Source organism: Phacochoerus africanus, chromosome 8 (genome assembly GCF_016906955.1).
Source record: "Phacochoerus africanus isolate WHEZ1 chromosome 8, ROS_Pafr_v1, whole genome shotgun sequence".
Classification (NCBI taxonomy): Eukaryota; Metazoa; Chordata; class Mammalia; order Artiodactyla; family Suidae; genus Phacochoerus; species Phacochoerus africanus.
This window is the reverse complement of record NC_062551.1, coordinates 64,934,207-64,948,523: the sequence shown is the minus strand read 5'-3', so window position 1 is coordinate 64,948,523 and position 14,317 is coordinate 64,934,207. Positions and strand designations below refer to the sequence as shown.

Here is a 14,317-nt window from a genome sequence, read left to right as displayed (position 1 = left end):
GCATCCGTGGAAAGAGGGAATTCGGCCTCGTTTTCTCCTCTGGGGGATGTTTATACCGTAACGAAGTTGTGACTTCGTCTCTGGGACGTCAAGGCAGAGCGACTTAGACTTGAGCGCATAGTGCGTGTTTAGGCAGAAGTAGTTGGAGGGGATCTTGGAGACATTGGGACCGTGGAGACGCTGCCACATGCTCCTGTTCAGTCGCCCCTGAACAGGACAAAGTTTGCTCACAGCCGCCCCGGCCACCGTGCCCCCTCCTGTTCCCGAAGACTGCCTGCACTCATGGAGTGGGGGATGGGGTCCTTGGTGGTTTTGAAAGGTCGCGTGGTCCCCTGTCCTGTGTGAATTTATTGTTAATCAGCCAAACTGTTATGACAAGGAGCATCTTGACAAAGTCTGTGCCCAAGGACAGCCAGGTCAAAGCCAGCGGGAGGCGTCTTTCTGCCTCTGAACCGTGTACCCTGCCGTTTCTGCTGAGTCGTTAGGCTGGTGTCGCAGGTCTAAACTTTAGGCCCAGAAGAAAGCTGCTGGGCTGCCACAGAACTGGAAGGGAGGGGCTCCTTGACCCACGCAGGTCACCGGGTGACTCTGAAGTCCTTTATCCGGGGAGGGTTTTTCTCATCTCCTGCAGGGCTGGATGGTGAGGCTCTGAGCCGCGGCCCCGAGGCACCGGTTCCCCGTCTCTAATGTTACTGTGGCCCGAGAGGCAGCCCTGGGCTCTGCAGGGGTGGGCCCTGCGCAGAGCTGGGTTGGGTTTGGGTTTCCCACGTCTGCAAGTGACCGGCATGCTCTGTCCTGCCCTTGCAGCTCCCACAGACCCCGGCCCGAGCGCCCGAGAGCAGGCGCTGTGGGGTCAGAACAACCCGCTTGCCCTTGCTGTGGGACCTGAAGCCCCAGAACAGGAAACGCCCCAGAACAGAGGGCGGGGGCGAGAGGGCTTGCGGGGCTCTCATGCCCGCGCATCCCCAGCACAGAGCCCCCGGGGCGCCGCTCCCCCTGCAGCCTCAGGGAGGCCCACACCGGCTCTGACTCCCCCTTTTCTTCCCTCCAGCAAGTCTGACTATATTTCCCCACTGGACGACCTGGCGTTCGACATGTACCAGGACCCCGAGGTGGCGCAGATCATCCGCAGGCTGGACGAGAGGAAGCGCGAGGCGGTGCGGCAGGAGCGCTATGACCATGCCAAGAAGCTGAAACAAGCCATCGCCGACCTGCACAAGGTACCTCCAGAGAAGAGGCTCCTCCCAGCCTGCGACCGCAGTGCCCGCCCAGACGGGCGGGGCTCCGAGGGATGCTGGGCTCAGTGTGGGTTCAGGGGTGTCCTTGCCGTCCCGCCCCAGGCAGATAGAGGCGTGAGCACACGCTCCAGAGGCCTCAGTGCCACCTGCACCCCGAGGTGGCAGGAGACTGAGGCTCCCAGAGGCCAACAGCAGCAGGCGGCTGGCCCCGCCCCCTGCTCCCCGTCCTTCCCCTTAAAGCTGTCTTTGCATCTGGCACTGTGCTTCAGGTAGGCGAGCGGCTGGGCAGGTACGAGGTGGAGAAGCGCTGTGCCGTGGAGAAGGAGGACTATGACCTGGCCAAGGAGAAGAAGCGGCAGATGGAGCAGTACCGCCTCCGCGTATACCAGCAGCTGCAGCTGCACGACCTGGCGGGCGCCGAGCTGGTGGGTGCGGCCGCGCGCCCCGGCCTGGCCTTGACACACCCTGGTGGAGGATTCGCGGGTCAGGTGGAAGGGCTTCCTCCCTTGGTGGCTACCTGCCTCCCCCCGCCCGTTGTGAACCGATGGCCATGCCCCATGCTCCCTGACCGCCTTGGCCAGTGGCAGAGGAGGGGCACCCCCTCCAGAGCCCCCCTTCTGGGCTGGGAGGCAGGCCCGGAGCCCAGGCAGCAGTGCCAAGCGCAGGCTCTGGGGCTCACTGCCTGGTGCACCTGCCGGCACCTACCAGCCGCTGGGTGGTTAGGGTGACAGGACAGGCTGCTCTGGGGGCATGGCGTGCACAGCACAGTCTGCTGGGGTCCAGCCGGGGCTCCCTGCCTGCCTGCAGCACCCCCCGCGCTGACTCTCAGGGTCGCATGGGTGTTTGGTGCGTGTGTCACTCAAGGGGTCCACGCAGCAGCCACCCAGAGACGGGAGAGGACCACGACGTGGCCGTAGGCCTCATGGTCGAGGCTCTGCCTCCAAAACTGCTGCTCCCCTGGAGGAACGAGAAGGGCGGGCCCCGTGTTGCAGCAATGCTGGGAGCTGAAGGCCACGCTCTTTCCCAGATGCGAAGGCCTTTGGATCTGCCGCTCCAGCCCCTCGTCCGTTCGGGCAGCCCTCGCCACCAGCAGCCTGTGCTCCCGCCACCACAGCCGGAAGAAAAGGGGACAGAAACCCAGCTCGCAGCCCCTTTCCTTGAGGAGAAGCCTTCATCACGCCTCCTGGAGGCCTCCCCGCAGCATCCCACCGTGCACCGGCCCCCTCCCGCCGCAGACCCTCCTCCCAAGACCCACGTAGGTAACTCGGTTTTGCACTGTGTGCAGTTTAGTCAGCAGATGCGCGGTGGGGACCCGCTGTGCCCAGTGCTTTCCCAGGGCACAGGGCGCAGACCGCCTTTCCCGCCTGCATCCAGGGGCTGTGCAGAAACGCTGAGGCTGGACGCCAGACGGCGGTGTCCTCCGAGCCTCCACTTTCCCTTGGCAACAGTGCACAGACTGCTGCTTAGGGGCTGTTTCCTGGAGTGAATGAGGCAGTGTGGTCTGGCGCCTGAGCCGGGGTGACCGCAGCAGAGCCTCGGTACATGCCGTGTACGTTACACGTGACTTCCTGTGTTGGGGACAGAGCCTGCTTCCCTGCTGCCCCGGGGCCAGTGGCATTTACAACTAGGAAGGGAAGCGCTTGTGCAGGTTTCAGGGGTGTCTGATTCTGTAGCTCAAAGCCTGGTTTCTTCCTGTTCTGCGAAGCTGTTTTCCGTGGCTCCGGGATGCCCTAGGGCACGTGGCCTTGGCTTCAGGTCTGTGCCTTGTGCGTCTGGCCAGGAGCGCATGCCCTTCCAAGCAGAGGCCCCATTTACCCTGCTGAGATCGGCCTCAGGGCAGCGACCGGGATTGAACAGCAAAGGTGCCCATTGGCCTGTTAGAGCCTCCCTGGAGCTCCTGGCCTGCGCAGCCGTGTGGCCAGGGGACTCTGGGGAGGAAGGGAGGACGCTAGGCAGCACAGAGGACCCTCCTGCCTCAGCTGTCCCGGTCACTCTGCGAGTGTCACCATCACCCTCCAGGGACAGCGTGCCTGTAACGTGACTGTTACGTGTAATACTTCCGTTTAAACTCTCATTTCTCCTTGCTTAACGTCTCAGCGTGTCTCGGTTTACACCTACAAGTAAACTTTAGAGGAAGAGAGACTTGCTCTCTCATGTGCTGGACACTCAGTTCGTGTGTCATCAGATACCAAGTGAATGAACAGTCCCCTTGTCTGCTCAGTGTCGTGGTGACACCTGTCTCAGAAAATGACTCTGAGAGTCTGCTACACGCTTGCTTGTGTAATTGCGTGTCTGCCTCCCCGCCCAGAGAAAGTAGGCCCACTGCGTGGTGGTGGGGGGGGTCCCTCTTTCCATCACTCCACGTGGGCATCCGAGCTCGGGCACAGGAGTTGCCCACTGGTACAATGGAGGTTTAGCAGCTCTGCAGACAAAGGGGGCAACAGGAGCTGACACTCTGGCCGCCTGTGTTAGCTCAGGGCTGTTCGTACAGGGCTGCGGCTCGATAGTTATTTCCTAGCCATAAACTAAGGAGAACCAGAGGTCTTGCCAGAAAAAAAATGTGGTGACTTTTATTCTCAGTGCGCTCTGAGATTGCTGGCGGTGAATAGTAACTGGGGCAGCGTCCGCCTGCTTTTCCTTAGGTCCGTAATGAGCTTAAAAAGGAATAGGAACCCTGCTCTGGTGTTTCTCAGTGACACCCTGTTGTGTAAGTTATTCAAATCTGATGAGACTGATATTAGCAAAATACTGTGTTCAGACAAGGCGCCTGTGGGTGTAGACCGGGCTGGTGGGGAGGATCCCGCACCTGAGCCCCGAAGCCGCCCTTTCCTCACGCAGCTTGAGTCCCTGCCCTACGACGAACGGCCCCTTCCCGTGACCCACAAGCAGCCCGGGGGGGTGGCTGCAGAACCGGAGCCGGAGAGGAGCGCCATGGAGCCGGCCGAGGCTCCCCGGGGAGGTGTTGTGGGCGAGCCGGAGCCGCTCACAGAGAAGGCCCTGCGTGAAGCCAGCTCTGCCGTGGACGTTCTGGGCGAGGCCTTGGTAAGGAGAGAGGCGCCTGCCCACCAGGGATGGGCCGGGACTGGGCTGGTGGAGGACCCTGGACGCTGCCCCCCACCCTTGAGCACTGCCCACTCCAGGGGCAACCATAGCGGCACAAACAAAACACAACACCGTCACCAGCTTCAAAAGATTTCTCGGGGTGGAACTCTTTTAATACATTCATGTATTTTTTTTTCTTGGCCATGCGTGCGGAAGTTCCTGGGCCAACAACCAAACCCATGTCACAGCAGTGGCCCCACCACAGCAGGAACCACACCAGGTCCTTAACCCACTGAGCCACCAGGGAGCTCCAGTGCCTTCAGACTGCAACACAGACTTAGCTTTTCCTTGTTGGGGGGGGTGTTTCTCTAAATGCACATACCTGATCGGTAGAGGTCCTGTTACTGGAAAAGTTGTGTCTTGCTTTAAAACAAACCAAGGCCGGGGCTGCGGGGGGCATGGGGGGGCCCACCCTAAGGCAGCTGCCCCGCCCCCAGGTGGCCGCCGCCTATTCCAAGACATGGTCGCACCGGGAGGAGTCGCTACTGGCACTGTCCACACAGCTGGCCGACCTGCCGCTCGGGACCCCGAAGGAGGCCGTGAAGAACGCGTTGCGGGCGGCCGTCTTCCTCGTCAGGAGGGCCGCCCGAGACATCGTGACCCCGGTGAGGCCCTGCCCCACGTGTGCCAGCCGGAGGCGGCTGGCCCCCTGCCCTGTGGCCACCCGCGCAGGACTGGGGCCCCGAGCAAAGGACACGGCGAGCGCGGCATCGGGCTGCCTCCCCGGCCGTGCCCGCCGCCTCATGCCCACAGGCCTGGCTCCCCTTGGCTGACACACGCTCGCTGGTGTCTCTCTGAAGCCTGCGTGAGGCGCTGGGAGCCGCCGTGCGTCCCGTGGTTGAGTTAAAGCAGCTCACTGGTTTTATCACCTTTTTCTCAGGTCTTCCAGGCCTCTTTGAAATTGTTGAAAATGATCATCACACAGTATATTCCTAAACATAAACTGAGCAAACTTGAAACAGCTCACTGTGTGGAAAGAACCATTCCCATTTTGCTCACGAGAACTGGAGATTCTTCTGCTCGCCTCCGTGTTATTGCTTCAAATTTTATTCAGGTAGGAACGTCATTGTGAAATTGGAAACCGGAAATAATAAGCAGATAATGCCACGCCTACAGGTCCTCATGCCTCCCAAGGTTCTGCCCACCCGGAGCAGCACGGGTCATCCTTAGTGAGTCTCTGTCGTGCTTCCCTTAGGCGCTAAAAAGGGTCCATTTTGCCCGAGACGGGATTGCCAGGTAGAGTTTGCTCTTGCAGCGTTTCTCTTATTCAGTGTGTGCTGTTATTTTTTAAAAATCAAGGTAGGTGCAAAACCCCATCAGCATAGGGGAATGCGGTAAAGAAATAGGCGTCTCTCGGTTTCTCCCAGGATGGTCTTTGCTCCTTCAGCAGCCCCGCAGCCTCTGGCCGGGCGCCAGGGGAGGTGCGGAGGCAGACGTGAGCACTTGCCAGTCGGGGCCCCGCTCAGCCGAGCAGCTGGAGAGCTGGCTGTTCTAGGCTGGGGACCCCACCTGGCCTGGGAGGGCGAAAGTGGAGGGTCACGTGTGGGCTTCGGGAAGCCTGGGGTCGCGTCCAAGACCTTCTGGGGAAGGCATCCCCAGCGTCCGTGGTTTCGCAGAGGGGCCAATTCTCCCACGTGAAGAGCGCACTTAAATTTCCAGAGACGGCATACGTGATGCTGTTTGGGTCCATCCCACGTGTCGCATGCGGGGACGGGGACGGGGCACCGAGCCATTGGCGGTGCTGAGCGGCCTCCCGCCGCTCTCCTGCTGCACCAGGGTCCCGCCAGCGGCTGAGCCCCTCTTCCAGGGTGCACACCTGTCAGGGATTTTGCTGTTCACGCTGCTCCTGCTTCTTCCCTTTTGGTTCAGAAGCACCCACAGGCTAAGAAAGAGTTAACTGTGCTGCCAGATGAGGGTGTCTGGAGTGCTGTGGCCTGTGAACCTGCAGAAAAGTGACTCCTTTCCATGTTGCAGCTCATATGTTAGCAACGTTCTGTCATCTCTTCAGGCTCCTTCTTCAGTATTTTATCCTTTTTTTCTTTTTATGCATCTGGCTCATTAAATGATAAGTATCTGAATTATAGGAAGACTCGTTTGCTTGGAGACATTAAAACATGCTGTGGGGGTCTTGCTGAGGCGCAGTAGGTTAAAGATCAGACTGCAGCTCAGGTCACTGTGGAGGTGCGGGTTTGATCCCCCGCCCGGTGCAGTGGGTTAAGGATCTGGCATAGGTCACAGCTGCAGCCCAGATTCAATCCCTGACCCAGGAACTTCCATACGCTGAGGGTGCAGCAAGGAGAAAATGCCCGGGATTCGCCCGCTCTCATCTGAACCCATGTGTCCTCAGTTCAGCTAGAGTTGAAATGGTGGTTCTCACAGCGGAGCTAATTTCTGCTGGAATTTTAGAAATTAGAAAACCTTCTTCTTGAGGTTGTAGAATCCCGAGAAGAGAAGCTTTTATGTCTTGATCACATTTTCTATAAAGCTTTCATTAATCTCCACGTGATCATGGTGTTATTTGGTAGGCTCTGGGTTTTTGTTTTAAGTGGGTTTTTTTTGGGTTGTTTTTTGTTTGTTTGTCTTTTTGCCATTTCTTGGGCCATTCCTGCGGCATATGGAAGTTCCCAGGCTAGGGGTCGAATCGGAGCTGTTGCTGCCGGCCTACGCCAGAGCCACAGCAACACGGGATCCGAGCCCGTGTCTGCAACCTATACCACAGCTCATGGCAATGCCGGATCGTTAACCCACTGAGCAAGGTCAGGGATCGAACCCGCAACCTCATGGTTCCTAGTCGGATTCGTTAACCACTGCGCCACGATGGGAACTCCCTATCTTAAGTGTTAATTAGACTCATGGGAATATGAGCTCATAGGTCAGTGACGTCACCGCCACCGTCACTGTCCTTTCTTTACTTCCGGTTTGCGTCAGCGCTTACTTGGAGGAGTGCGCTAAGTTGCCTTTGCACCTTCCTGTGAAAGTTAACAAGTTTGTTGCGTTTACAGGAAGTGGCCCTGTTTAAGGACGTCCGGTCTCTCCAGATCATCCCGTCCTACCTGGTCCAGCCGTTGAAAGCAAACTGCTCGGCTCACCTGGCCATGAGTCAGATGTCCCTGCTGGCCCGGCTGCTGAAGGACCTGGGCACAGAGGGCACGGGCTTCACCGTGGACAGCGTGATGAAGGTGAGCATGCGCTGCCTGGGGAGGGCCACCTCAGGACAAGGGAGGGGCCGGGCGTCTCCCTGGGGGCACTGCCCGTCTTCTGCAAGACTCTCCAGCCTGCGTCTCCAGTCGCTCCTCCCCCCTTGCCCCAGCACCTCCGTGGGGGGAGGGAGCTGCGCCCATTCCATGATTGCATGGACGCTTGCTCTTCACCCTGGCCTCAGGCACAGACCTCGGTGCCGCCCTGACCCTCCCTCCGTCCACCCTCCCAGCCAGTGCTCTGGGCTCTTCCTCCAGTGGACCCTGCCCGTCAGGACTTCTCAACAGGGTGCAGGGATGCGGGCTGCAGGGTCTGGGGTCCAGTCTAGCCGGGTGGTGGGTGGGGGCGCAAGGGGCAGTCAGGCGGCCCAGTCAGCACGAGGCTGGGCGTCAAGGGGACCAGCAGGGGATGGGGACCCCTCTGTGCAGTGACAGTGCTTTGTGATTGTGCATGTGACACGTCCGTCAGGCAGTTAGGGTGGAGGAAGTGGGTCTTGATGATGCCCGGGCCTTAAAAGGTAACACTGAGTAGGAGGAAACAGGGCCAGAATGAAAAGCCCAGTAAACCATTTGTAACGTCCAGTGAAAGACCTCCCAGGACGCACAGCAGGCGGGTGCACTTTGTGGCAAGAGCAGTCGGGGCCACATGCCCACCCCCACCCCGGCCTCCCCCCCCCCCCCCCCCCCCCCCCCCCCGACCCCAGACCTCCCCCGCCCCACCGGGAGGGGGCAGGGCGGGGCCAGAGAGACCTGCACACAGTCAGTGTTCTGCTTCCGTAAACGGTCACAGCAAACCGTCTGGAGGGGTGCGTGAAGGGATTGTCCTTTCTCTGTGGCTGAGAGTCCGTGGCACACACAGTGGACTGGAGGCTGAGCTTTCACTGCCGCAGCCCAGCCTGGGTCCCCGGTCTGGGGACGGAGCCCCCACGTCAGACACCATGACCGCAAAGAGATTTGAAAACATGTTAAGACCTGAAGCAGAAAAAACGCAAACCACTCATGACTGTGTGTATACAGCCTGAGTTCAGCTGCGCGGGTAACCCGAGTGGGGACAGCTAAGTCTGAGTGACTGGAACTCGGGGCGGGGCGTCCAGATCTTTACCTTTCAAATGTTTGTAAGGGGCCTACGGGGTTTCCGCTGAGGACACAAGCGGGGCTGTCTTGAGACCCGGAACCACCCTGCCCTGTTCCTAGTTCTCAGTGCGGGCGCTAGAGCACAGGGCGCGCGAGGTTCGCGAGGCGGCGGTGAGGATGATCCTGGACCTGTACGCGCAGCATCGCGGCCCCGTCCTGGAGCACCTGCCACCCGACGACAGCGCCGCCCGCAGGAACGTCCTGTACAAAACCCTCTTTGAGGGATTTGCCCGAATAGACGGCAGACCTGCGGACGCCCAAGTCAGGGTGAGCCCACTCTCAGCCCAAGTTCCGGGGGTGGTGGCACAGGGGACGCCTGAGGACACAGTCCCCAGAGCTGGCATCCCACCTGCTCCCCTGGCCTGGGGCTCCCCGCCTCCCGCCTGTGACAGGAGTGACACGGCCGCGGGGCGGCTGCAGTTTCACCAACAGTAGCCGAAGTGAATCCCAGGTGCGCCGTCAGTCTCCGGGGCGGTGGCACGACGGGTGGAAACATGGCTTCCCCGCGGCTCCCGGCTCTCAGTGTCAGACCGCCCTAAATGCAGTTCTCATGGCAGGTCATCCCGCACCAGGTGCAGAAAAGAGCAGCTGCAGACGAGGCCGAGGAGCGAAAGAAGGAAGAAATGAAAGCTTTGCACAGGCAGCTGGCAGCCCTGGAGGGCGCGCAGGCGGAGACCCAGGTGGGCCCAGGTCGGGCTGCGCCGCTGGGCTCGTGCGGGAGGCCTGGGACCGCTCCTCGCTGTGCAGACGCCCGCGGGCTCGGGTGCTTCTCCCGGGCTCACACGCGTGGGTGTCTTTATTCCTGCCATGCTGCGAGTTCGTCTGGGGTAAACAAGGCCCCCCCCCCCACGCTGGTCTTTCTCCCGGGACGGAGCGCCCCGTCCCGGCCGCGGAGGAGCAAGCGTGGACCTGAGGATCCGGTGTCTGTGCCTGGTCAGGGCTGGGTGTTGGGCAAACGCGCCCTCGGGAGGCGCTGAGGCCCCGACGCGAGGACCACCCGGCGCTGGGTTGATGGAAACATGTCCCTTCGAAGCTGCCCTGCCTCTGTGCTCTCAGCTCACCTCATCACTCTGGTTTTTGTGACAAGTCCCCCAGGCCGACAGTGAGAGGGAGTGGCGGCGCGTGAGGCCAGTTGGCCCACGAGAGTCCCAGCCGCCGCGCAGCCCGAGCTGGGTCCCGAGGGCGGGTCTCGTGGGAAGCGAGAGGCAAGGACGAGCGCCATGGCCCGGGCATTCGGGGAGGGCCTGGATGCTGGCCCGCCACTCCGGATGGTGACTGAGGGGGTCTCGCAGGTCGGAATGTTGTTTCCCCTTTTTATGGTTGTGAATCCCACTCCACACAGGGAGCTCCCTCGCGGTGCCGCAGCCCAGGGCTCTGGCACCACCACTGCTGTGGTGCAGGTTTGGTCACTGGCCTGAGAACTTCTCCAGGCCATGGGCACAGCCAGAAAACCCACACATACATAACGTAAAGTGTCCTATTTTAACCGTCGGTGGGTGCACGGCTGTGCGCCGTTAGGTACGTTTACCTTGTTGCGCAACCACCACGCCATTCGTTCACCTCAGAACTCATGAGAGGAGTAGAGAATTTTTAAATTGCCTGATTACTCATGAGTTTGGGGAAGATTTCAGAATTACTGGGAGTTCCCTGGTGGTCTAGGCGTTAGGATGCAGGGCTCTCCCCACTGTGGCCCAGCTTCAGTCCCTGGTCGGAACCCTGAGGTCCCACATCAAGCTGCTGCACACCTTGGCCCCGCCCCCAATTTTTTTTTAATTACTAGGTAGTTTTCTAATCTGTTCAAAGCATAGGTTAAGCTAAAAGTTATAACTAAGATTTAATTTTGTGCTGCCTAGAAGCCGTTTGTGTAAGTTTGCTTTCTTGGCCGTGTTGATGTACCAGTCACGCGAACCTTGTTTGCGAGTCAAGCATCAGACTGTCCAGCTCCCCGGTTCTGAAACTGCCCTGTGGTTGCGTATTCAGAGATCAGTTTGAGAGAAGTCACTTCCTGTCATGTAAACATTGACTTTCTACAAACGTGTCATGTGTCCACGTTTGCCCTGCGGCACGACACGCAGCATCTGGGGGACTGGCTGGTCCCTGCTCTGTGAAACGGCAGGTGCCCGACCCCCTCCCCAGGCCGGGCGGCCAGTGGCACCAGGTGTCAGGCTGTGCAGACGGAGGTGTTCAGGCCATGTGGGGAGGGAGGCTTGACACCCGGGGGGAGCTCCGGGAGGGCCAGGCCCAGGCTGCCCCGTGACCTGCTCTGAGCAGTGCTGGGTCACAGCCCCCTGAGCAGGGAGCCTCGGGGAGAAGAGCACTTGGAGGAGGGCAGGTTCCAGCCCATGGGCACAGCGAGTCCTCTCCCTTGTCGTGCCCTGGGCAGCAGCATGCCCAGCACTGCTCTCGTCCCCCCAGGGGACAGCTGTGAGCACAAGACTGTCACCTCTCACCGTGGGGAGGGACGGACAGCAGCCAAAACCCATGAGGAAGTGGGGAGACGATGGGGGGAGCAGGCTGGCACAGGGACACAGTGTGACAGGCCCCAAGAGGTCATCCAAGGGAGAGCTGAGGCCAGGGCTGCGCTCGGGGGACCACGGGCATGGTGGAGACGGCTGGAAGGTGACAGAAAGCCGCCGAGGGTTTTGAAGCACAGTGAAGACCATTTCAGAGGCAGTGACGCGGTCACTGTGTTTGGAGGAGCAGGGAGGCGGCCTGGGAAGCCGAGGCGAGGGCTCATCCCCCGACTTCCATCCTCGTCCTCCAGGAGGTGTGAACGCAGGGCCTGTGGGGGGGCGGGGGGCTACAGCACCGATGTCCCCAGGTCCCGCGACCTGAGTACCCGGAAGACAGGTGCCGCTGTCTGCGCCAGAGGCTGGGAGGAGAGTGGGAGGTCTGGCTAAGTCGGGTTTGAGTGACATGAGAGACCCAAGGTCCTGCCGAGCAGCAGAGAGGTGCAGGTGACACACACACCTTATGTCGTGAGCAGAGCACCCGCGGGGTCTGTGCAGACAGACGGGGGCCCGGCTGGGTCGCGGGGGGCGGGGGGGATCACGTGGTGCAGAAAGCCCACGAAGTGTGCCCCGGGCCACACCGACAGCGGGCAGGCAGCTAGGAGGAGGGGCAGGTGGCCTTGGGCAACGCTTGCCATGGAGACGGGGTCCCCGAGAGAGGGGCTGTGGGAGAACAGGACGAGGGAGAGTTTCCACGCCGCGTGTTGTTCACGGGTGGACATTCTTCCACGGACCCTGGGGCCATGCTTTCGGGGTCACAGTAGGTCCTGGAGAGACCCTCTGCAGCCACTGTCCCTGATCTTTCTGTTCTTGTGTCTTAGGACAAGGAGAACCAAGCCGCAGAGGCCAGGAGGCCGGGTATGTAGCGCCCTCGCCGGGAAGCGGGAGAAGCGGGCGTGGTCCGCGCTGAATGAGACAGAGTCCCGCCCTGCATCTCTTACATGGGTCACACCCAGCTGGTGGCTGATGCTTTGGTGATGTTTTCTGTAAAAAGCTATTTCAGCTACTTTGTTTTCATTTGCTCAGCCCCTCAAGGAAGGGAAGCGGCCCCACCTCGTGCTCCGGAAATTCCAGAGAATCACGACTTAGACAAGTGAGTGACCAGCCCCACAAAGGTGCCGTCCAGAGAACGCGTTCCCCCTGGTTCACCAGGACCGTGTGAACCAACAGCTCTTTCAATGATTTCACAAGCGCAAGAAGTTGTCACCTAAAGCTTCCCCCCGGTTCACCAGGACCGTGTGAACCAACGGCTCTTTCAATGATTTCACAAGCGCAAGAAGTTGTCACCTAAAGCGGCGGCAATGACCCTGAGTCAGGTGGCCGCCCCGCCTCCCCGACCGTCGACCGTCGGGGTGTCCTAGACACACTTGCAGCAGCGAAGAGAAGCCCAGGGGCGTCTGAGCGAGACGTCCATCTGATTGCCTGGGACCTAAACTGTCCCCTCTGCTCAGTGACGCTGACGAGCCCGGGGTCCGCAGGGACCTTCCGCCGCTCCATCTCAGACGCCTGCTTGGTGCAGTCGCGCCTTTGTGCCCTTTAGCGGGGCCCCATCCAGCCCCGAGGCCCCCGGGGCGCTGGCGCCCGTGGTGGGGAGATGAGGGAGGGGGTCACGAAGCCCCCGGAGAGATGGCGGGAGGGGACCGCCGAGCCGGGCCTGTGCTTCGTTTCTCACCACCCACCCCCCCCGCCGTTTCAGCTTGTGCATCTTCTGTGGGGAAAGGAGCGAGGCCTTCACCGAGGAGGGCCTGGACCTGCACTACTGGAAGCACTGCCTCATGCTGACACGATGCGACCACTGCAGACAGGTCAGCCTCCTGGAGGGCACGTCCCACGAGCGCCCCGTCCTAGTGTCTGCAGAGGAAGGGCGGCGGGAAGGTCACCGAGGGTATAGCCCTCTTTTTGTTTGCGCTGATTTTTCCGACTTTTTTATCCAAGTGTGAGACCCACACATAAATGTGTACAAGTCGGTGTTGCAGCACCTGAACTGGCACAAAATGAGCCCAGGCTGGGTGCCCGGGCACCTCCTCCTCGGGCATCGTTGTCTCTGTTCCTCTTTCTTGCCGGGTGTGCTTCGTGTCACGCTCGGGCGGTCTTTCGGGGTTCATGCTGCTCCGCTGTCCACTCCACCATACTTACCGTCCCCGCTCTGTCGGATCTGGGTGGCATCCGGCTGGAGACAGTTTTAAACAGCGCTGCCACCGAGTCTCTCGGGCACGTCTTCCAGCACACGTGAGCGCGTAGCTGGGGGGTGCACCTGCGTCCAGCTGCAGAGCTAGAGCAAGCAGCACCCCAAGTGGCCGGGCACCCACCTCCCCAGCTGTGCTGCCACGGTTCAAGCCACCCACCAGGTGGGCTCCCCACCTGCGTCTCCTGCCAGCCGTGGGATGGCGCCATCCCCCCGCCAGCCTCTCACTGACCTCTCTCATCAAGCACCTGTGGTCTCTGGCCCGTGTTTTGAATCAGGTCTCCAGCCTCATTTTGACAGGTTTGTCGCCGTTCTTGACACAGCTGGATGCGTGTCCTTTGCTGCCTGCCTGTGTTGTGCCCACGCTGTCCGGCCTTTTCAGTAGCAGCAGCGGCTTTTCATCTTAACCTGTCCCGCCCTGTTGATGTTTCGTGGCTGATGCTCTGGGCAGCCTCTCTGAGAAGCCCCCCCGCCCCCAATTGCGTCTTTCCCCTGATGCAGCCGGTCCTGCTCTAGACAGAAGGAGGCTGACCTTCTCCTGTCCTCGGGGTCTCAAGCCCAAAGATCCGTCACCCACCGGCTGGCGGGGGGGCTCATGCACCAGCGGGGCCTGGCTCCCTGGCGTGTGGCACGAAGCCCTAGGGTGTCACAGTGGCGAAGGGCTCCCTTCTCATCGTCTGTTTCCGTGCCCAGTCTTAGGACTGGCCGGGAACCTGGGTTTGAACCCAAAGCCACACGGAGAGCCACTGAGCTCTTCTACCCCATTGTGGGTGTTGCTCTGGCAGGGACCGTGGCTTCCCTGTCCCCCTTAGCAGTGGCCTTTGTCTGCTAGCAGGACATGGGGTCTTCAGCAAGGTGTGCCGAGTGGCTGCGGAGATCACAGACGGTACTGCCCCTCCCGCGGGACAGCCGGGCAGGAGGCGCCTTGCTCGCTCCGCGGCATGACCTCCG

General features: G+C 60.6%; 1 protein-coding gene across 7 annotated transcripts in view; it reads left to right on the top strand.

Moving 5' to 3' along the window:
- CEP104 (centrosomal protein 104) overlaps positions 1-14,317 on the top strand; it is a 36,415-nt gene that overhangs the window by 16,725 nt on the left and 5,373 nt on the right. For 2 of the 7 annotated variants that reach the window (XM_047791206.1, XM_047791209.1), the window contains exons 7-19: positions 1,052-1,220; positions 1,508-1,663; positions 2,266-2,493; positions 4,077-4,280; positions 4,778-4,945; positions 5,221-5,394; positions 7,343-7,519; positions 8,732-8,938; positions 9,229-9,351; positions 12,003-12,039; positions 12,208-12,274; positions 12,878-12,986; positions 14,202-14,252. In XM_047791206.1, the coding sequence (XP_047647162.1) occupies positions 1,052-1,220; positions 1,508-1,663; positions 2,266-2,493; positions 4,077-4,280; positions 4,778-4,945; positions 5,221-5,394; positions 7,343-7,519; positions 8,732-8,938; positions 9,229-9,351; positions 12,003-12,039; positions 12,208-12,274; positions 12,878-12,986; positions 14,202-14,252 (1,870 nt within the window). Of the gene's footprint in view, positions 1-1,051; positions 1,221-1,507; positions 1,664-2,265; positions 2,494-4,076; positions 4,281-4,777; positions 4,946-5,220; positions 5,395-7,342; positions 7,520-8,731; positions 8,939-9,228; positions 9,352-12,002; positions 12,040-12,207; positions 12,987-14,201; positions 14,253-14,317 lie in introns of those variants that run through there. The other 5 variants (XM_047791208.1, XM_047791210.1, XM_047791207.1 and 2 more) reach the window with 4 other exon arrangements.